At 35.0% G+C, this 19,251-nt stretch overlaps 3 protein-coding genes across 5 annotated transcripts; 1 reads left to right on the forward strand and 2 right to left on the reverse strand.

Moving 5' to 3' along the window:
• Nucleotides 1-1,442: 1,442 nt before the first annotated feature.
• LOC106655487 (ankyrin repeat domain-containing protein 27-like) lies at nt 1,443-2,163 on the reverse strand. Its single transcript, XM_023459773.1, has 2 exons — nt 1,566-2,163; nt 1,443-1,492 (listed from the first exon to the last, which is right to left on the reverse strand). Exons 1-2 carry the CDS (start codon nt 2,161-2,163, stop codon nt 1,443-1,445), a joined length of 648 nt encoding a protein of 215 aa, XP_023315541.1.
• A 4,635-nt stretch (nt 2,164-6,798) lies between these two features.
• Nucleotides 6,799-13,742, reverse strand: LOC106655555 (60 kDa SS-A/Ro ribonucleoprotein-like). 3 transcript variants are annotated; one of them, XM_014375989.2, is made up of 8 exons: nt 13,423-13,742; nt 11,861-12,064; nt 11,412-11,763; nt 11,124-11,344; nt 10,839-11,041; nt 10,651-10,771; nt 10,165-10,568; nt 6,799-10,091 (listed from the first exon to the last, which is right to left on the reverse strand). In XM_014375989.2, the coding sequence occupies exons 2-8, from the start codon at nt 12,050-12,052 to the stop codon at nt 9,959-9,961; spliced, it is 1,626 nt and encodes a 541-aa protein (XP_014231475.1). In that variant the 5' UTR covers nt 12,053-12,064; nt 13,423-13,742; the 3' UTR covers nt 6,799-9,958. The 3 variants fall into 3 exon arrangements, with proteins under 3 accessions (XP_014231475.1, XP_023315534.1, XP_014231473.1); XM_023459766.1 differs by having other exon boundaries at nt 11,861-12,067; XM_014375987.2 differs by having other exon boundaries at nt 11,861-12,381.
• A 692-nt stretch (nt 13,743-14,434) lies between these two features.
• On the forward strand, nt 14,435-19,197 carry LOC106655552 (nardilysin). The gene is made up of 13 exons (XM_014375982.2): nt 14,435-15,037; nt 15,125-15,204; nt 15,276-15,439; nt 15,504-15,617; nt 15,686-15,881; nt 15,974-16,179; nt 16,248-16,418; nt 16,494-17,338; nt 17,402-17,552; nt 17,625-17,758; nt 17,832-18,210; nt 18,283-18,766; nt 18,840-19,197. Exons 1-13 carry the CDS (start codon nt 14,700-14,702, stop codon nt 19,073-19,075), a joined length of 3,498 nt encoding a protein of 1,165 aa, XP_014231468.1. The 5' UTR covers nt 14,435-14,699; the 3' UTR covers nt 19,076-19,197.
• The last annotated feature ends 54 nt before the right edge of the window (nt 19,198-19,251 follow it).

Below are 19,251 nucleotides of genomic sequence, written 5' to 3' on the forward strand. Positions count from 1 at the left end.
AGTTTAAACACAGTAATTTCTATTGATATATGATTAAATAAAAGATACACACATATGGTACAGAAAATACGATTTATGAAAAGCAAAAAAATGAAAAATAAATATGGAATGATAAGGGTGCATTTTGTCTGTAATTTTTACGTTGTATAGTTTATACAAAAATTATGTCGAAACAGTCTGAAAAAATTCCTTAAAAACTGCTCGCCTTTGTAATAAGAAAAAAAATGAGTAAGTCGAATGTAATTAAAAATGAAATCACAAAGCCTTCAAAGTTACAAAACAAAAATGAAACTATGTTAAAAAGCGAATGAATGATGAAACCGTTATAATAATTGATAAATTACAAAAAATATATAATTTAATTAATTACAATATTATGTCTGTACAAAACACGTCGCCGAGTTCCAATTAAATAAAACAAAATCGAAACAAGAAAACAATTAACAAAACTGCAAAAAAACTAGTTTAATTTTTTCCCTATATTTACCATTCAATGTGTCTTATAATCTTCAAGAGTTACGGATAAAAATATCGATACTTCAAAGTAAGGTTTAATTTTTTAATCAACACGAAGTCAATGAAAGTTGTTCATAGAAGTAATAAAACAAGCTCGTTGAGATTTTACTTTTTCTTTATTTTACTTTCACATGTACAAATATTATCAAGTGATGAAAATCATCGATGCAATCGTGCTAAAGCGTGATCGGGATCGGAATCGGAAAAAGGTGATTATGACACTCGTTTACGCGAACTTCGAGGTTGAGATTCGGTGTCGTCGTCGTCACATCTCCTTTTGTGACGTATCGGACTCGATTGTAATTTATCTTCGTCTGTCTGATGGCACAAACGCAGTAATTCCTCGTGACTCATACATTCGGCTAATCGTCGACAAGCGACGTAAGGAAGACTTAAATTACAATAATCAGTCATAAAGAGATCGGCTGCGAACAATTCTAAATGTGGCCTGATTAGAATGTTTGCTACGTGCCTCTTTACAATCTGGTTTAACTCAGTACACGAAAAATCATCCATTGGTGGTAGTTGCCAATTATTCAATTTTTTGATGATCGAGTAACCCTTGCTGTAATTCATTTGACAAAGTTGATAGAGCGAGACGTCGTCGGTTAACATAATGTTCTTGAGTTTCGGAACTGTTTTCATCTGATAATCAATGAATCTTTGAGGAAACTCCCAAGCTGAGGTTATTGGTACTGATACGGAAGCACATTTTTGGTGCAAAAAATCTTCGGCTTCTTGCATCATATGAAAGCCAAACTCACGATAAATAAATAAGTTGCTCGAAATTTTTTTTACCATTACCTTGTTTATCCAAGACCCTAGAAAAAAATAATTACCAGCAAATTAAAAAAGTGAGCGAATTATAAAAGAAATTAGTCTGGTGTCAGTCATTTAAACATTCAATACATTATTAAAAAGGTTTTCTATTCGAAGAAAAGTTCATGCTTGAAAATCAAAGTAACCCTTGAAATCTCTAGAAAAAATCATTTTCGAGAAATTTGAAATTTGTAAATATAATTATTGTATAAAGCAAATTAGACACTTACTATCATCACTATTATTAAGCATTATATGGTCTGTGTTGTTTCCACGAACTTTTATCCAACATTTTAACATCTTGAGTCTGGTATCAAAGCTCATCTTAAATCCTGCCGACTGCAATAATTTTACCATCTCGATGATGTTCAGAGTGAAAGGATAATTCTTCAATTCGGTCGATGTGAACTCTGCGCCGAACATTTTATCCTCGTTCAAATTTTCAAGACTCGCGCCGTGTTTCAAAAGCGATTTGACTAGCTGCACATCGAAACGAGAGACCGCCAAATCCAGGGGACGATCGCCATTACGATTTTGAGCTTCGATGTTCGCTCCATATTCAATTAGCGTCTGAATTATATCATCAACTGGTTTTCTCTTATCGCAGCATCTGATTATGTTGGTGCAGTGGCATAGACACAGCCTCGCGAGTGCGTGAAGAGGTGTCGACTTCTCCGCGTCCTGTTTGTTTGGATCGGCCCCATTTATCAATAAAATCTCTACCACAGGTAGATGTCTGTACTGGGCTGCGATGTGCAACGGCGAACACGTGTACGTGTCGAGATTGACGTCCATGCCTCGGCTCAGGAGTAGATTTATTGCAGTCATGTTGCCAGACATGCAGGCCGCATTGAAATATGTGTATCCATGATCGACAAAGAAGTTTTCTCGTGGATTCTTCAAAAAATATTCCATTAGCTCTAGGGTTTTTGATTTTAAGAAACTTAATCCATCACATGTCCTGTCGAATATATCGATTTGTATGTTAAAATTGCTTGCCTCGATTAGTTCTACAATTTTATGATCGCCTTTATGCAAAGCGAATAGAAAAAAAGAATTTTTATCTTCAATGTTCGGAAATAGGCTTTGACAGTTCATAAGTTCTAACATAAGCCTGTTCGCCGACGCGTATGATCCCAAATTCATTTCCGACCATTTTCGGAGCATGAAGCAAAATTTTCCGCGTCTAGCTTCACCTTCTTTTAAACTTTTCAAATGATTTTTTAAGTTTGATAAATAAGATAAGAATACATTGTTATTATTCATTTCCATTTTCAATTGAAATGTTGACAAAATTATCCTCTGAGATGGAAATCGCGCACTGTGAACTAAAAAATTGACACCGAGTATCGAACACGTGGTGGACGTTACAACCGCACCGACACTCGAAAGAAAATCACCCGTTAAATAGAGGTTAAATGGAGAGCTGTTCGACAGGCTTATGACTGAGCAACAAAGCAGTTCATTCGTAAACGTCTAGTAGCCCAACTGGAGCGAGAAAAGCAACTGAGCGACCTGCAGAGGTGCTTACGCAGCTATCGTAGAAATGTGAAAGGCATGAGTGGTAATTGGTGGCGTGTCATGCGCATTCTAATGGTCAATCGCAGAGAGTGAGAGTTTGGGGGCGGGCGCGGCTAGATCAAGCGATTTGACGATCCGTGTTAAACTGTCAAAGCATGTACACTCTAAACCGAAAAGAGTAAACTGCGTTATTTACTCCTTTAAGGTTCGAAAATTACTCTTTTGGATTAAATAATTTCTAATGGCTATGAAGGTCCCGATACAATGAAGCATAACTCTTTAACTACTCGGTGGATCCTAAAATAAGTTTTTGACGCTTCTTACGACACACAAATCCTTCAAAACGAGCCGAACAACTTCGCGCTGCGTGTCTCCGTTCAAAAGTTACACTGGTTCCAGACAACCAGACGTACATNGAATAATTGGCAACTACCACCAATGGATGATTTTTCGTGTACTGAGTTAAACCAGATTGTAAAGAGGCACGTAGCAAACATTCTAATCAGGCCACATTTAGAATTGTTCGCAGCCGATCTCTTTATGACTGATTATTGTAATTTAAGTCTTCCTTACGTCGCTTGTCGACGATTAGCCGAATGTATGAGTCACGAGGAATTACTGCGTTTGTGCCATCAGACAGACGAAGATAAATTACAATCGAGTCCGATACGTCACAAAAGGAGATGTGACGACGACGACACCGAATCTCAACCTCGAAGTTCGCGTAAACGAGTGTCATAATCACCTTTTTCCGATTCCGATCCCGATCACGCTTTAGCACGATTGCATCGATGATTTTCATCACTTGATAATATTTGTACATGTGAAAGTAAAATAAAGAAAAAGTAAAATCTCAACGAGCTTGTTTTATTACTTCTATGAACAACTTTCATTGACTTCGTGTTGATTAAAAAATTAAACCTTACTTTGAAGTATCGATATTTTTATCCGTAACTCTTGAAGATTATAAGACACATTGAATGGTAAATATAGGGAAAAAATTAAACTAGTTTTTTTGCAGTTTTGTTAATTGTTTTCTTGTTTCGATTTTGTTTTATTTAATTGGAACTCGGCGACGTGTTTTGTACAGACATAATATTGTAATTAATTAAATTATATATTTTTTGTAATTTATCAATTATTATAACGGTTTCATCATTCATTCGCTTTTTAACATAGTTTCATTTTTGTTTTGTAACTTTGAAGGCTTTGTGATTTCATTTTTAATTACATTCGACTTACTCATTTTTTTTCTTATTACAAAGGCGAGCAGTTTTTAAGGAATTTTTTCAGACTGTTTCGACATAATTTTTGTATAAACTATACAACGTAAAAATTACAGACAAAATGCACCCTTATCATTCCATATTTATTTTTCATTTTTTTGCTTTTCATAAATCGTATTTTCTGTACCATATGTGTGTATCTTTTATTTAATCATATATCAATAGAAATTACTGTGTTTAAACTATATTAAGGCCGAAAGGTAGGCATACATTCATATTTGCTTTTTTCAGTATCATTATTTTACTTTGTTCATCAGCTGCTACGGTTTACGATTTAAATATTACGTCAATAGAATTAGAGGAGGATTGCACTTTAGGCATAGTTTTTTAAGTTTCACAGTCCCGTCCATACACAACTATTTTTTCATTTATTTACTTTTTTTCAATATAAGGAGACACTTGTGAGATTTTCATTTTGACATTAAGAATGCAACGAGATGCAATAATAATAAATCTGCTCTGTATCGTTCATTAAGCAGCTGCAATTACAAAATAAGCTGACTTTTTTTACTTAACCAACTTTATCGATATTTTACATGATTATTATTTATATATGGAGAACAAGACTGCGATGTAGTTTTTTTTCATTACGCCTTAAGTGCAGCGCAATTATTATTATTATTATTTTTTTTCAAATAAGTTAAATCTTCAAAGTCTCTTGTGGGGAGCAGAGGCAAATATTATTTGTTGTCTTTGAGTCGTCGTAATTCTATACATTTACTTAATTAAAGGTTTCAATGGCATGATTATACTTGTGCATCTTTAACTTTTTTCTGATCAATAAATCACTATTAAGAACACCATTAACTTAAAACATTAGCTCAGCTGGAAATAATAAGTATTTGACTTTTTTTCTTTAAACTAAAAAAAATAACTCATAAAACGTATAACAACAAAGTCGCCGCTGCGATCGAGTACTGGCCAATTCGCAATTTTCAGTCGTCTCATAAGGTACGTAATCATTACACTTTTAATACAGACAATGTACACGTATTTTTACGCCATAGTATCAAAAAATTCGCTCTTTACACAGGATTATGAATTTTTATTCTTCCGTCTCTTATTTTTTTCGTGTATAGGATACAACGAGTGTTCGCGTCGATAACAACACATTCAGCTTACAAACTATTAGTATATAACAAATTAAAATTCGTACACTATATTTATTTCATATAAAAAGGTATAATTGCCAGTTATTTGATCGGAAAATTGCCGGTTATATTTACAGGATAAAGGCTGCGCTGGCCAGCACCGACTCGGGGCGTTCGTAAAATCTTGAAAATCATTCGAGTTTTTTCAATAATTACAATGACAATTTCCAAGCGTATTACTCATCCATACTGACGCATGTAGAATTTTTTTTTAATTCACTGTACTATGCCTAAATTAAAAATATCGTCTTAACATTTTTTACGAAAAATCTGTTATTTTTTCTTTCCCTTTTTTCCCTTTCGTCTAGGTATGAACACATTTAACGTAATATGTTTCTTATTAAACAACATTACAAACATCGTTTATCACGAACGGTTTACTTTTCAAATTGTTTTCGGTTAAATTACGAAATAGAGAAAAGACACTATTGATTCCGTTTAATAATTAAATGATGATCACCTCGAAAATTTGCAAAAAGCTATCGATAAGGTTTGTTTTTTTACAGTTGCATCAACTTTTTTCAATGTTTTTTTTTCATCTTACGAAGTAAAGTATAATTATTTTTTTTTTATTTTATGATTAGAGATTTAAGTCTTAATTTTAGCGTATTATAATTTATCGTATCGTCGTCATCAATGAGAAAATCAATCACTCAAAATTTCTAAGCCTCGTGAAACAAAAAAATTTTGAGAAATCATTATCGTGTGAAGCAAGTGTCTGCGCCACGCAATTTTTTTTTCGATAATTATTGTCACGGTGATAATATTTTTGCTCTAAAACTGTGTACGATCCTTACAATTACTAAATAGAATGCCCTTTTAAATATACTTTTAATCTCCATCAGTCCTAGTCCAAAAATATGTTCGCATTATTACATGGGAAAAGTCTCATTGATGCCACGATACGAATGCACATTATCATCTAAATGTTAATAACATGAAGTTTACTTAATTTTTCAACCCTAAGTTTCTCGTTCTTTTCATATGGCTACTTTAGCAATTTTTTTTTTTTATTTATTAATTTTATTTATTTTTTTGCTTTTAATAAACGTTATCGCCATTATATATTATTCTAATATACGATTACATTAGTAGCTTTTATGATTTATAGCATAAAAGTACCCGCCTAATTAATATATGAGATTAATATATAATGCATATATGGTTACTATTGCTAATAGGGATGGTTATAATCTTTTTTTTCGCGTTTTAACATCCACGTTTTCTTTTTTTTTTAAGAAACTTTATAATATACTTACGTTATATTTTCTTACCACCATTATTAATCGATTACTATGATAATATACGATTAATTAATTGTAATAACGAGATTACTTTTTGTTTTTAAATTACTCTAAGCGCACTGTTTTTAAAGTTTTTCTTTTTTTGGCTATTACACATGTAAGTGACAATTAAATTTTTGTTCTCTAAAAAAATACTATTTTGTAGCCTTTGTTTACGTAACGAAATTCATTCCGAGTGAAACTTTGCAATGCAGTTCCCAATTTTTTTTTTCTAATAGTCGAACGCAATCATTATGATTATTATTATTATTTATTATTATTACATTTCAAGTCGGAGACCAAAGCCATACTGATCACACGTACTTTTTGTATACGATATCGTAATTGGTCGAAATAGCGCGAGTATATATAGAACAACTTATCGGTATTGATATTATATTATTTATATGCTGCTTATTATATATTAATATAAGTCGTACATTTTACGCCTGCTGTGTGTACCGTGTAAACGTTTGTTTATTTTCGCGTGAGAGAGAAAAAGTTTTAGGAGACAAGAGAAAAAGAGAAGATGTCGTGGACTTGTGTTTCTTCACTGTGAAAACTGATTTTTTTTCAACTTGCTTAGGATAGCAGTACGAATGCATATAAATATCCTATATAATTGTATACTTATGTGTATAATCAGAGAGCAAACAAAATTGAACTAGACTGATTCGTGGCCAACATTGTCTCGAGGATTCATATGAGCGTCGAAAGTCTCGACGTCGATTCTAAACGTCGAATTATTTTATCGTTTCTTACATTGTACAAAAGGAGAGAATATAACAAACTTGCAACGAGTGCTGTAATAATTATCAATGCTATCGTACACTTTTATAAATATAACATGTTTATCATAAAATTTTTTTGTTTTTCTTCTCATATAGGACAGACTTTTTGTTAGCAGGGCACAGCCATTATGGATAAAAAAAATCATCGTTTGATTTCTTTCGTTTGTTTCTTTTCCTACTGACACAAGGAGAGTTAAGCGTCTCAGAATTAGATTTTTAAAAAAAGTTCGTGCTATTTTATTTAGCGCGTATTGCTGAGTTTTTACCGTACTTTAAATACATCTATTTATATAATACAAAATTCAAAACGGCCAAACGAAATGCCCCTTGAAAAGCATTCGAATGCAGAAATAAAACCCAACGTGACGGATTTTGCCTTTTTTTTCGTAATCTATATAACTTGCAAAGACACTTTTTTTTCGATGCAATCACAAAATATTCATCATAAGAACTTCATAGAAGCAATGAAAGCTTAGCCTTTTTCTACTATAATACAATATCGCGTTTGACGTTTAGATCGACCATCGAGTTTCGCCAGTGGAGTGAAAAAATTATGCCTATATATTTTCGCATTCGCATTATTCATGTATAAATTTTATCGCTCGCAAAAATTATTCAACACACTGAACATTAATAACATACCAAATAATCAATTCTTTCGAGTCTTGCGTTTCTTTTTCCATCATCATATTATTTTGTATTCGCCAACAAAATTCGTGCATGTACGAAATATTTTTAACGTTATTTAATCAACAAATTGTGATTGGACTGACGTCATCGTAAGCGCCTCTAGCTATTATTTTCTTCTTCTTTTTTTTTAAATTTAATTATATAACGTAGCCACCTGTTTTTATTTTTGTTTCGTTTTACTACTTCGAACAATATAAACAATTTATTTTGGTGTATCACAGTATTATGTATCGGTAGCGCGATTAGTTTCCATTCATAATTTTTTTTGCTTATTAAACGTTTTCTTTCGCTTCGGATATGGCAAATACGAAGAGATAAATAGTAAAATTATATCTAATGTACGTCAGTACACATTCTTTGGGGCTAAATGCATATCACAGTGGGAAACAATTTTTTGCTTTGCCTCTTCATTTGTAACCTTTTTTACACATTCATAGTATTCTTTTATTAATCCTATATAAGTCATCGAAAAATGTTCTATTTCCTCGTGTTTTATTTTTATCCGTGTTATTTTTTTCTATATATATTAGCAGAGGCGCGTCAGTCCATTTTATACAATAAATGTGTTTTCTTAATATAAATATTCAGCTTTTAAATCCGTTTTTCATCTAGTAAAAATTACAGAATATTCGAGCTTAATTTTTGTTTTTTGCTATTGCAATAAGCGTTTCTGTTACTATGATACATATTAATTTTCTTTTTCTTTTTAAATATAATTATTGGCAGCGTTTTGGACAAACAAATGAGCTAGTGTCAAATAAACCATGAGTTAACTTTTTTCACTTCGTCTCACATTATGTTTCATTACAGCTGAGAAATGCACCATACATTACTTCCGATATGCACTAAAATAGTTTATATCTGTATTAAATAATCTAGATTAAACACTAAAAAATTACCTCTGTTGCGTGAACGAGTTTTTTCTGGTTTTTTTTTCTAAGTTTTATATTTTATAATGAAATAGCAAATAAAAATTGTACATTTTGATTCATAAACACATTATACTATAACTGCGAAGTACAAAAGTAGTTCGATTTTTTTCTTCTTGAAAAAACTATATGATTAAAAATAATCTTCGGCGCTCCTAAATTCGATAAAAATATCTGTAAACGGTATTTACACGTTTTGTAAGACAATTTAATTAATAAAAAATAAATCGATTGACTTTCAGTCAATTAAAACATATCAATCTAGCAAAAAACATTCGATCAAATAATTATTAAATTGTTCTAGGAAAAACCCGTGCGCGACTTTGTTTCTTTTCACACATCGACGCGTATCAGTGTGTGTGATTGTATCATGTTTTATCGAGCGAAACGTTTATAATATAGAAACGTTAAGAATACTCGTTCAGATTCTAGTTACAATTTTTTACTTAATAAAGCTCAGCGTGAAAGTTATCATTTTATTAATAGTTATAGATCGAGCCCACGCAACAATTTTAAGACAATTTTAATTGTTAAAGTACGATGCGAGATTGTATCTTCGAAATTAGTCTAAAATGCAGTTTTAGGTAATAATGATACTTTTCCAATACATTTATCAGTGACTCGATAGAGAGAATTACATTCTAATTATCGATTGGTACGATTATTTGAATCGTACTTGAATGAAAAAGTTTTGCCAAAAAATGAAGCGTGTAGAAATGTCTTCAATGGCGTTTGAATTTCGAGCGAGAGAATTTCTTGCATAAAACTAGTTTAAAAATTCAACTTAATACTTGATAACAGGTGAATTTGTGAACAGCTGTTCGGAATTTGTAAAAAAATTTCAACAATTTGCTATTTAAAATAGCAATTTCGAGATTATCTCTTTTGAAAAGAACTTTTACCAATGCTAAACCATTAAAATATTATCTGGTTCTTCATCTTCGATATTTACGTATGAAGGAGTTTACTATTTTAAAAGTATGATCTAGCAAAAGCTTCGATGACTCTTGGAACAGCTCCATCAAATCCGCATATCGTCAAACAATTTTTATCGCAAAAATCAGGTTTGTTTGAAGCTGTAGCACACAACGTAACATTTATCAACCTGCAGTAGTAAATAAAAACAGTTTAAAGCTCTGAATGCACTTGTTAGAAAGAAATTGAAATAGATTCATTACTTGGCATTGGGTAGATTGCTTTTGGCCCTATAATTTCTAATACCCTCTTCCGAAGTTTCAGCTTTTGGATGAATTTGATCAACTATATTGATGAAAACGTCGACGACTTTTTTTGAATCTGCTGCCAAAGTCATGGGTTTGTTCGCGTCAAAAATGTCAGCATATGATGTTTCGAGTTTTCGCTTCAATTGCGCCATGGAAACTTGCCCATCGGTTTCGACCAACGTTATGCCTTCCTTTTCAAATCTGGCTAGAGTCACAATTTTTTCCGTCTTCAGGATGCTAAGGGCTATAATTTGAGCGGCCTCAATGGCTTTAATGTGTCCAGATTTCCAACAACTGTTTTCCATGTTCTTGTTTGTACTGATCGTTATCATGTAATTGACGTTGGTTGCCTCAAGACACTGCAGAGAAAAAACATTTTTGCATTACACCATCACACAACCTAATTTCTCAACGTAATCAACCAATAAATTAATAAATTACCTCAAATGAAAAGTTGAACAATGATTTGAGCTTTTCTACGATCATTTTATTAGGTTCAGGAGGTGGTGGTATTGGTCGCTTTGCTTGTTCCCTAATTTTTCGCTTTTCGAAAGTAAGTGGCCTAAAAATGAGTTTTATTTAAATATTTCTGTATAGCTTTCTTATTTACTTGCAGTAAATTTACTTACTTTCCCGAATTTTCGTAATTTTTTAGAGCAATATAGAGTTGAGCAGGATGGATTTTTTCTTCTTCTACATTTTTCTTACACAAAATATCTAAAACTTTGTTTGTTAAAGCATTGTTCTTGGATAAAAATCCCATATTGTGAATTCTCTGAAGATTTTTCAATAGAGTAGTCAAACTCATAGAAATAAGCAACGAATCCCAAACCTTCAAAATATACAGAGTTAAAATTATGTTCACAAATAGTTTTCTTAAAAGTCCATTATAATATATTAATTCATCTTCTCACCTCCATTGATTTCAAAAAATGTCCGGGTACATGATTTAAATTTAGATTCAAAGTTTCAATTAGAGCTGCTCCTCGAACCTCATCCTCGCAGTGTTTGAAATCTTCAATTGACTCAATGTACTTGAATACTTCTTCAGCTTCTGGAGATAAACCTTTCTCTTCTTTATACACCATCAAACCTTTGAAGCCTTTTAGAATATAACAACAAACAGCTTCCAAGTCTGCAACAGTATGAAATAATAAGAACTAGTTTTTGAATACTTGAAAGAATCTCTTAAGAAAACTCACCCGGATTCGAAACTTTCATATGCGCTAGCTTCAATATATCCTTGTGACCCCATCCATACCTGTGCAGACCTTCGGTGACTATTTTTGCAAGGGTCATTGGTGATTTGGTCAAATACCACTCCTTGACAGCCCTTCTCCATCCGTGACCCCAGCCATTTTTGGGTTGTATTTTATGTTTACTAATGTGCGAACAGAACTTGACAAACAGTATGAATTCTTCAGCCGTAGTGCAGAGTTTTTTGACAGCATCGTACGCTTTCTTTTTCAGTTCCTGGCTCTTGTCTTGCTGCGCACAAACGGCTAGAGCAAAAATCAAAGTCTCCGGATTCTGAACGAGTTTGTTTTCTTTTGCCTGGGTAAGGAGAAAGAGACGGATTAGTCAGCATTGAAAACGATCGAACGTAACAGAGGGCGATAAAAAAGGTCGAGTGTAGTCGGATGGTACGTACCTCCAAGATCAGCGAAATAACGACGTCGTGCTTGAGCGGATTCTCGGCGAGCTCGTAGACGGAGGGCAGATTCTCGGCGACGAAGTAATTGTGCACGAACCAGTTGCCGGGCTGGTATTCCGGGCCCTCCTTGCCGAGGTAGAGAAATCGACGCAGCTGCGTTTCCAGCGCGGTATCGTTGAAGTCCGGCATTGGATTCTGATGCTGCTGTTCGGTAACGAGAAGCAAGTTCAATAGCATTCCATAGGTGTCCAGGACAAAGTTCATAATAATAACTCGCTCATGGAGTTATTTTCTATTGTTATCGGCGTAATGGATAATCGACGGATGGTTGTTGGTGTTTTTTATTTTATGTTGTTGTTGTTTTTTTTTTTTTTTGTGTATGATGACGATGGCACGATGATGGTGGGTGGATGATATTTTTTTTTTTTTTAAACGATCGTTTATCTACTTGAACGATGCGCAGCGCACGTAGTTCGGCGTTTACGTATAATGTCTAATGCAGCTGTTTTTGTTTGTTTCTAAAAAAAGAGCACAAAAATATCCCATATATGGAGAGCCGTGAACAATAACGAACAGAAAATAAATGAGAATGGCATAAAGATATGTATCAACAACAGTCGTCGTAATTTCATAACAAACACACATATGCGGGGTCAAGCGCACACGATATACCTTATAATTACTCGATATACAGCATCGATATTCGATGTGCTTAAATTCGTGTAAACCGTGTGCGCTTGATCCGGCTGCTGCGACAGGCACCTCTCCCATCGGCACGCGCTAATATATTTGTTGACGAAAAATATGGCTACCTCACTCACTCACTCTCTCTCTCCCTCTGCGCTTCATACGCTGAATCTAATACCACTGCGGATCCCACGCAGCGGAAACACCACACACGAGTCTGGTATGATTTTATGTATATACTTGCATCGACGCGTTCGAGAAAAAATCGATGATCGGCGCGAAAAACCTCGTTTCACTGTATACACCCGCGATCCGAGGAATCAGCGAGATAGAGTTATTAAACGAAAATTTGCCCAAATGCCGTGCGCGTTAAACGTGCAGTTTTGTACGTTCGGTGTATAAGATATCCCGCACATTGTATGCAGTGCTGCTGCTGCTGCTGCTGCGCACACATGTACGTGTATATATATTGCTGCTGAGGTTCGTCGTCGTCTCGCTCTTTCCCTCTCGCGTGCGACGCATTACACATTATAATATACCTATATATATCATTATGCACAATACGATGCTGCTGCTGTTGGCTCGAACACACACATACACACGCTCGGCATTGCATGAATCGACGAGAACGAACGAACTTGTGTGTATAGGGATACGTGTTGAAAATTTTCGAGGGTTCCTAGTGCCACACGATGATGTGAATCGATCCTCTCGCGATTCGCCAACGACGCGAATACGTATCGCGAATGTATAGCAGAGATATCGAATTTTGCAACGAGTCTGAGTGAGAGAGAGAGAGAGAGAGAGAGAGAGAGAGAGAGAGAGTCGCATTCCGTCGTGTGCACCTACAGCTGCATATGCTCGTTGCGTACCTTTTTGCGTGACTCGTTCCTCGCTGCGGATGATCTTGTCTCCCAGCTCCGATGATGTTGTTGTTGCTGCAGCTGCTGCTGTTATACCGCTGCGCGACTCGTCGATGTATTTTTTTTTTTTTTTTTACAAATAATAATATTTTCAAACACTTCGCAGCCCGTGTCTATATAACGATATTAATAATTTCTCTCACTCGGACCGAGGGCACTAATTCGCGATTCTTATACGATACAATAATAATAATAATAGTAAATATATAATACAAACACATCCACAAGCGCACTGGCTGGTCGTCGGTGTCACACTGCGAAGCGCCAGTTCTGCGCTTGCCAGTTCTCTCTCTCTCTCTTGCTCTCTCTCTGCATGGCTCTGCATGTATATATGCGCGATTGATTGTCAGCAGTCCTGCGTGTAGCATCAGTGGTACGTAGTACTATATATGTACAGATATATAGGTATATATATTCCTACGCCGTTGTGTATGTGCCGCTGCTGGATTCGCGCATAAGCACACGGTCTCGTACACACACGTGCGCTATGTATATGCGAAAGGGATAAAGGTGTAATTCACAATTTGGCAAATACGAATTCGTGTGTTTCGCGCGCGGGCTAATTGAGATCGAATTATTATCTTTCCCGCGTCGCTATGGCGCGCATTATTTCGTGGGTTACACCGAGAAAACGAATAATTATCCCTGAATATTTTGTGGTGATAATAATGTTGCTGGGCTCTCTCTCTTTTAAAATCGATCATTTTAATGCCATTATATGAAAGAAAAAAATCGATGCGTATAGTACACATTATGAATAAATAAATCTTTGAACGGAGCAGCGCCGCGCTTGGATAATAACTTCGCGCTGCGAGGTCCTTGAAACGATTTAAAAATTATACATGCACACACCCCCTCTTCCCTGTCGTGTTATTGCATCCCCGCGCGCGTTTAAAGGGCGCGCCTCGCGTGTGTTTACATGAAGCAAGAGCAGCAGCAGCAGCCTCGTGCTGCGTGCCGTCTGCAGACGTGTGGTGGTGGAGTTGCGTCTGGCATTTAAATTTTAAAAGCAGTCGTCCGCTAGTACACGATTCTATCCCCTTATACTCGCGTCGCGTCGTCGACGTCGTCATTGAGCTGTTATTAGTACTCCGACTTCGCTATCGCACGTGCGTGACTGTGTTCGAAAAAGAACGTTATCTTTATAATCGCGGATCGAATCGTCAAATGTTTCGGCCTGCTGACACGCGAGTCGCGCACGCTACAACACCGGACCACAGTGTATAATGTCAAAACGTTTGTTGCAAAAATTCTTCAAGAGTAATAAGAAGCTGATCGACGTCGGCAAGCAGCAGCAGCAGCAGCATTATCATCAGCAGCAGCAGCCGCCGCCGCCGCTGCCACCGACGCAGCAGCAGCAACAGCAGCCGCCGCGAAGTAACCAACCGTCTTTGCAGAAACGCAAAATTTCTAACCTGCAAGGGACGTCAGATTTCGGCGAGTGCAAAAGGAATAAAATGACCGAGCAGTCTGACGACATGGGCGAGAAGAAAGCCGAGAGGAAGATCGAGGTCGAGTACCTCGAGGCTCCGTTCAAGTCCGAGAGCGATAAAAAGGAATACAGGTGAGATTTTCGCAGGGGATTCGGTCAATTTTTTTCAAACCGAGAGCGGAAAGTTTTACTTGGAAATTTGTGTTTACTTTCTTCTAGAGTCATTAAATTGCCAAATGGTTTGGTGGCCTTGCTGATATCAGATCCCTCGGGTGCACAAGAAAGTCAGGGAAAAGAAGGTATAAAATATATTCTTAAAATGTTGCACAATTTGAGAGTTGTTTTTTAAATGAGAAATATTTTTGAAAAGCTGCTACTTCGGATGAAGAGACAGAAGATGACGAAGAACACGATGAAGAGGATAAGACAGATGAAGAAGGGGATGATGAAAGTGAAGGTTCGTGTTTCGAAGAAGATGAAGAAAGTGGCGTTGAAAAGAAGGGCAAAAAGTCTTCAGAAGAAGGAGAAAAAATGGTAATGTTGTCATAAACGACATAAAATTCAAATGTTAGTATAACTCAAATGATTTTTGTCACAGGCAGCGTGTGCTCTGTGTGTGGGTGTAGGAAGCTTCAGTGATCCACCAGAAATTCCAGGATTAGCACACTTTTTGGAACATATGGTCTTTATGGGTTCCAAGAAGTATCCAGAGGTTTGTTATTTGAAAAAGTTCTAAAATCTTAATTTTGGATTTATTATAATCACCGCATTTACTTTTAGGAGAATGAGATGGATCAGTTTTTAAAGAAAAGAGGAGGTTCAAATAACGCTTGCACAGATTGTGAGCAAACCACTTTTTACTTTGAAATTCCAGAGAAACATTTGTTCCCAGCCATGGATCGTTTCGCACAATTTTTCATTTCTCCCTTAATGAACAGAGATGCTATTTCCAGGGAAAGGGAGTCTGTTGAAAGTGGTAATTAAACTAAACTTGAATGAGAAAAAAATTAAATTTATTCTTTATGTGATAATTTTAATAGTTCATAATCCATAATGTACTTTTACAAGAATTTAGAATGGCATTTACACACGATTCTAACAGAAAGGATCAGTTGTTCTGCACTTTCGCACAACCGGACCATCCAGCAGCAAAGTTTGCTTGGGGAAATTTAACAACTCTACGTGATAATGTTGAAGAAGACAAGCTTTATTCTAGCTTACATGCTTTTAGAGAAAGACATTACAGTGCTCATCGAATGACACTAGCCGTTCAGGTAAGTGAATTTGATTTGACAGAAAATCACCAGTTTTAATTTTTCATTAAAATACAATTCTATTTTAGTCACAAAATTCATTAGACACTTTGGAGGAGTATGTCAAAGAATATTTTTGTGATGTACCTACAAACAATTTGCCTTCTGAAGATTTTAGTGAATTCAATGGTAGAACTTCGTTTGATACTGATGCTTTTAGAAAAATTTACAAAATTCGACCAATCAAAGATGTTTGTCAAGTAAGAAATTTTGAATAATAATTTTCTCCTCAAAGTTCATTTATATTCATGAAAATTGTTGTTTTTTAATTCAAGGTTGAGTTGACATGGGTGATGCCATCACTGCACCACTTATATGAAATTAAACCGCATCAATACTTGTCATGGATAATTGGCCACGAAGGGAAAGGTTCATTGATTAGTTACCTTCGTAAAAAAATGTGGTGCCTTGATATTTTTAGCGGTAACAGTGAGAGCGGTTTTGAGCACAGTTCACTATATGCACTTTTTAGTCTCAGTTTATTACTCACTCGTGAAGGTCAAGAAAATTTTGATAAAGTCTTAGAAGCAGTCTTTTCGTACATAAATTTATTACGACGAGAGGGACCAAATAAGAGGTTGTTTGACGAAATTCAACAGATTCAGGGCATTAACTTTAGGTTCACAGATGAAACTGAACCATGTGATTATGTAGAAAATTTATGTGAAAATATGCAGTTATATCCATCGATCCATTACATAGAAGGACCGAATTTAACGTTCAATTACGATGCAGATGTTATTCAAGAGTGTCTCGATGCTCTAAACCCAGCTGATGTAAATATTCTCACATTTGACAAGAAGTATAATGAAGATGAATTTGACATGGTTGAACCTTATTTTCAAACGCGGTATCAATGTGTAGAAATAACTGAAAAGTGGAAACAAGATATGGCAGAAATTGAACCTTACCCTGAATTTCATTTACCAAATCCAAATATTTATATAACAGATGATTTTACGCTCATTGATTTACCCGAGGACGTAAAACCTTATCCCGAAAAAATTCATAGAGATGAAAAAGTTGAAATTTGGTATAGACCAGATCCAAAATTCCGACTTCCAGAGGCCTACGTTTATACATACTTGATAACTCCTTTTGCCACGCACTCTCCGAAATCGTAAGTTTCTAGAAATTATTTATAATCAAGAATAACTTTTCTCAATTAATTTTATTTTTCTAGTTCTGCCTTGATAAGAATGTTTTGTTTAATAACTAAACAATTACTCATTGAAGAAGTTTACGAGGCTTCAGCAGCTGAATTAAATTACTCAATAGATATAGGTGACAAAGGTTTATGTATATGTGTATATGGTTTTAATCAGAAATTACCAGTGAGTACTTTTGGATACATTTATTTATTATTTTATCGATTTCACTAAACTTATATAATTATTTTATTACAGCTTTTATTGAAAACAGTATTAAAGCACATAGCTAACTGCCACAATGGTGTTACAGAAGCACTTTTTAATATTATTAAGGAGGAAGTTATAAAAGATTACTATAACACTTTCATTAAACCATCTCAACTTGGAAAGTAAGTATTCTTTGTCAAACTTTTAGTTTTATTTACATTTTTAAATCTAATACATTTTTCTATTATTTTTTAGGGAAGTGAGACTGTCAATTCTAACTACTGGTGGGTCAACATCGCTTGACTGTCATCGAGCTGCTAGAGAAATGACGTACGAGGATTTCTTAGTATTTGCGAAAGATTTCACTGACCATTTTTATGTGAAATCTTTGATTCAAGGCAACATGAAAAAAGAGCAGGCACTAAAAACTATTTTCGAGGCTTTTGAACCTTTAAATTATCTTCCCATTTTGCCAAACACTTTCCCACGCATACAAGTGCATGAAATTCCAAATGGAGAAAAATGTTGCAGAGTTCAAAATTTCAATAAAATGGATGTGAATTCAGTTGTCACAAACTACTATCAATCTGGATTGTCAAATCTAGAACTATCAGTTCTCATTGAATTTTTATTGGTGAATAATTTTATTCATTTTTTATTGATTGAATATTTAATATACTCATGCGTTTTTATTGTATATTTTTAGTTAAATATGGATGAACCAGTGTTCAATCAATTGAGAACGATAGAGCAACTTGGTTATCACGTTTTTTGTCAATTCAAAGACACTTACAATGTTTTGGGTTATTCTGTCACAGTCTGCACCCAAGCCAATAATTTCAAAGTGGATTACGTAGATGAAAGGATTGAAAAGTTTATCCAAGATATGATCAACATGTTCAAAACCATGAAAGATGAAGATTTTGAACTTTCAAAGGAATCTCTCATAAAATTGAAGATGATCGACGATATCCAGTTGAAGGAAGAAGTCGACAGAAATTGGGGTGAAATTAGATCGGGACATTACATGTTCGACAGACTCACCAGAGAAATAGAGCTTATAAAAAAATTGACAGCGCCTCAAGTTTTAAAATGGTTAATCGATCATTCCGTTGGTGGGTGTAATTTCAAAAAGTTAACGGTCCAAGTAGTCGGAAATGTGGGTTTACCGCTTGTAGTCAAAAAATCAGGTACAGTACAGATTTGAAAAACCTCACCTTGTATCATTGACTTGATTCATGTTAAACGATACTTTTTTTACAGACGAAGAAACAGATGATGAAACCGACGATAAAGCAGAAGATAAAACCGACGAAAAAACGGAGACTGTCAATAATCCTCAGCCGTCCCTAACCGAAGATTATTCATTGACGTACTTGACGGACGAAAGAGAAACTCTGACTCCGAGGCCCGAGGAATACTACATCACCGATATCAACCAATACAAGGAACAGCTGCCCGTTTGGCGAACGACTCATTTGTCGCGCGATCGAGCGTAGAACCAAAAGAAAAATTATTGCGACACACCGCCGTTTGATTCGGAAATGACACTGATTCACCTGTTTGTATATTTATCAAAGAAACAAAAATTAAATCAACACATCGAACTTGATCAACTTCATTTTGGCCTTATACTGCTCATTATCAATCGTCCAAAATCTCCATTTACTAATAC

This window comes from Trichogramma pretiosum, unplaced genomic scaffold, assembly GCF_000599845.2.
Source record: "Trichogramma pretiosum strain Unisexual culture from Peru unplaced genomic scaffold, Tpre_2.0 scaffold120, whole genome shotgun sequence".
Taxonomy (NCBI): Eukaryota; Metazoa; Arthropoda; class Insecta; order Hymenoptera; family Trichogrammatidae; genus Trichogramma; species Trichogramma pretiosum.

Excerpts from the sequence above, each read along its gene's own strand:
- LOC106655487 (XM_023459773.1), bottom strand. The coding sequence starts at position 2,163 with ATGACTGCAATAAATCTACTCCTGAGCCGAGGCATGGACGTCAATCTC. Across the intron at positions 1,493-1,565 it reads GCTTAATAATAGTGATGATA|AGATTTCAAGGGTTACTTTG; the intron begins GTAAGTGTCTAA and ends GATTTTTTCTAG.
- LOC106655555 (XM_014375987.2), bottom strand. The coding sequence starts at position 12,127 with ATGAACTTTGTCCTGGACACCTATGGAATGCTATTGAACTTGCTTCTC. Across the intron at positions 11,042-11,123 it reads ATTTTTTGAAATCAATGGAG|GTTTGGGATTCGTTGCTTAT; the intron begins GTGAGAAGATGA and ends TATATTTTGAAG. Across the intron at positions 10,092-10,164 it reads AGCAATCTACCCAATGCCAA|GTTGATAAATGTTACGTTGT; the intron begins GTAATGAATCTA and ends TTACTACTGCAG.
- LOC106655552 (XM_014375982.2), top strand. The coding sequence starts at position 14,700 with ATGTCAAAACGTTTGTTGCAAAAATTCTTCAAGAGTAATAAGAAGCTG. Across the intron at positions 15,882-15,973 it reads AAGGGAGTCTGTTGAAAGTG|AATTTAGAATGGCATTTACA; the intron begins GTAATTAAACTA and ends TACTTTTACAAG. Across the intron at positions 18,211-18,282 it reads TTCTCATTGAATTTTTATTG|TTAAATATGGATGAACCAGT; the intron begins GTGAATAATTTT and ends GTATATTTTTAG.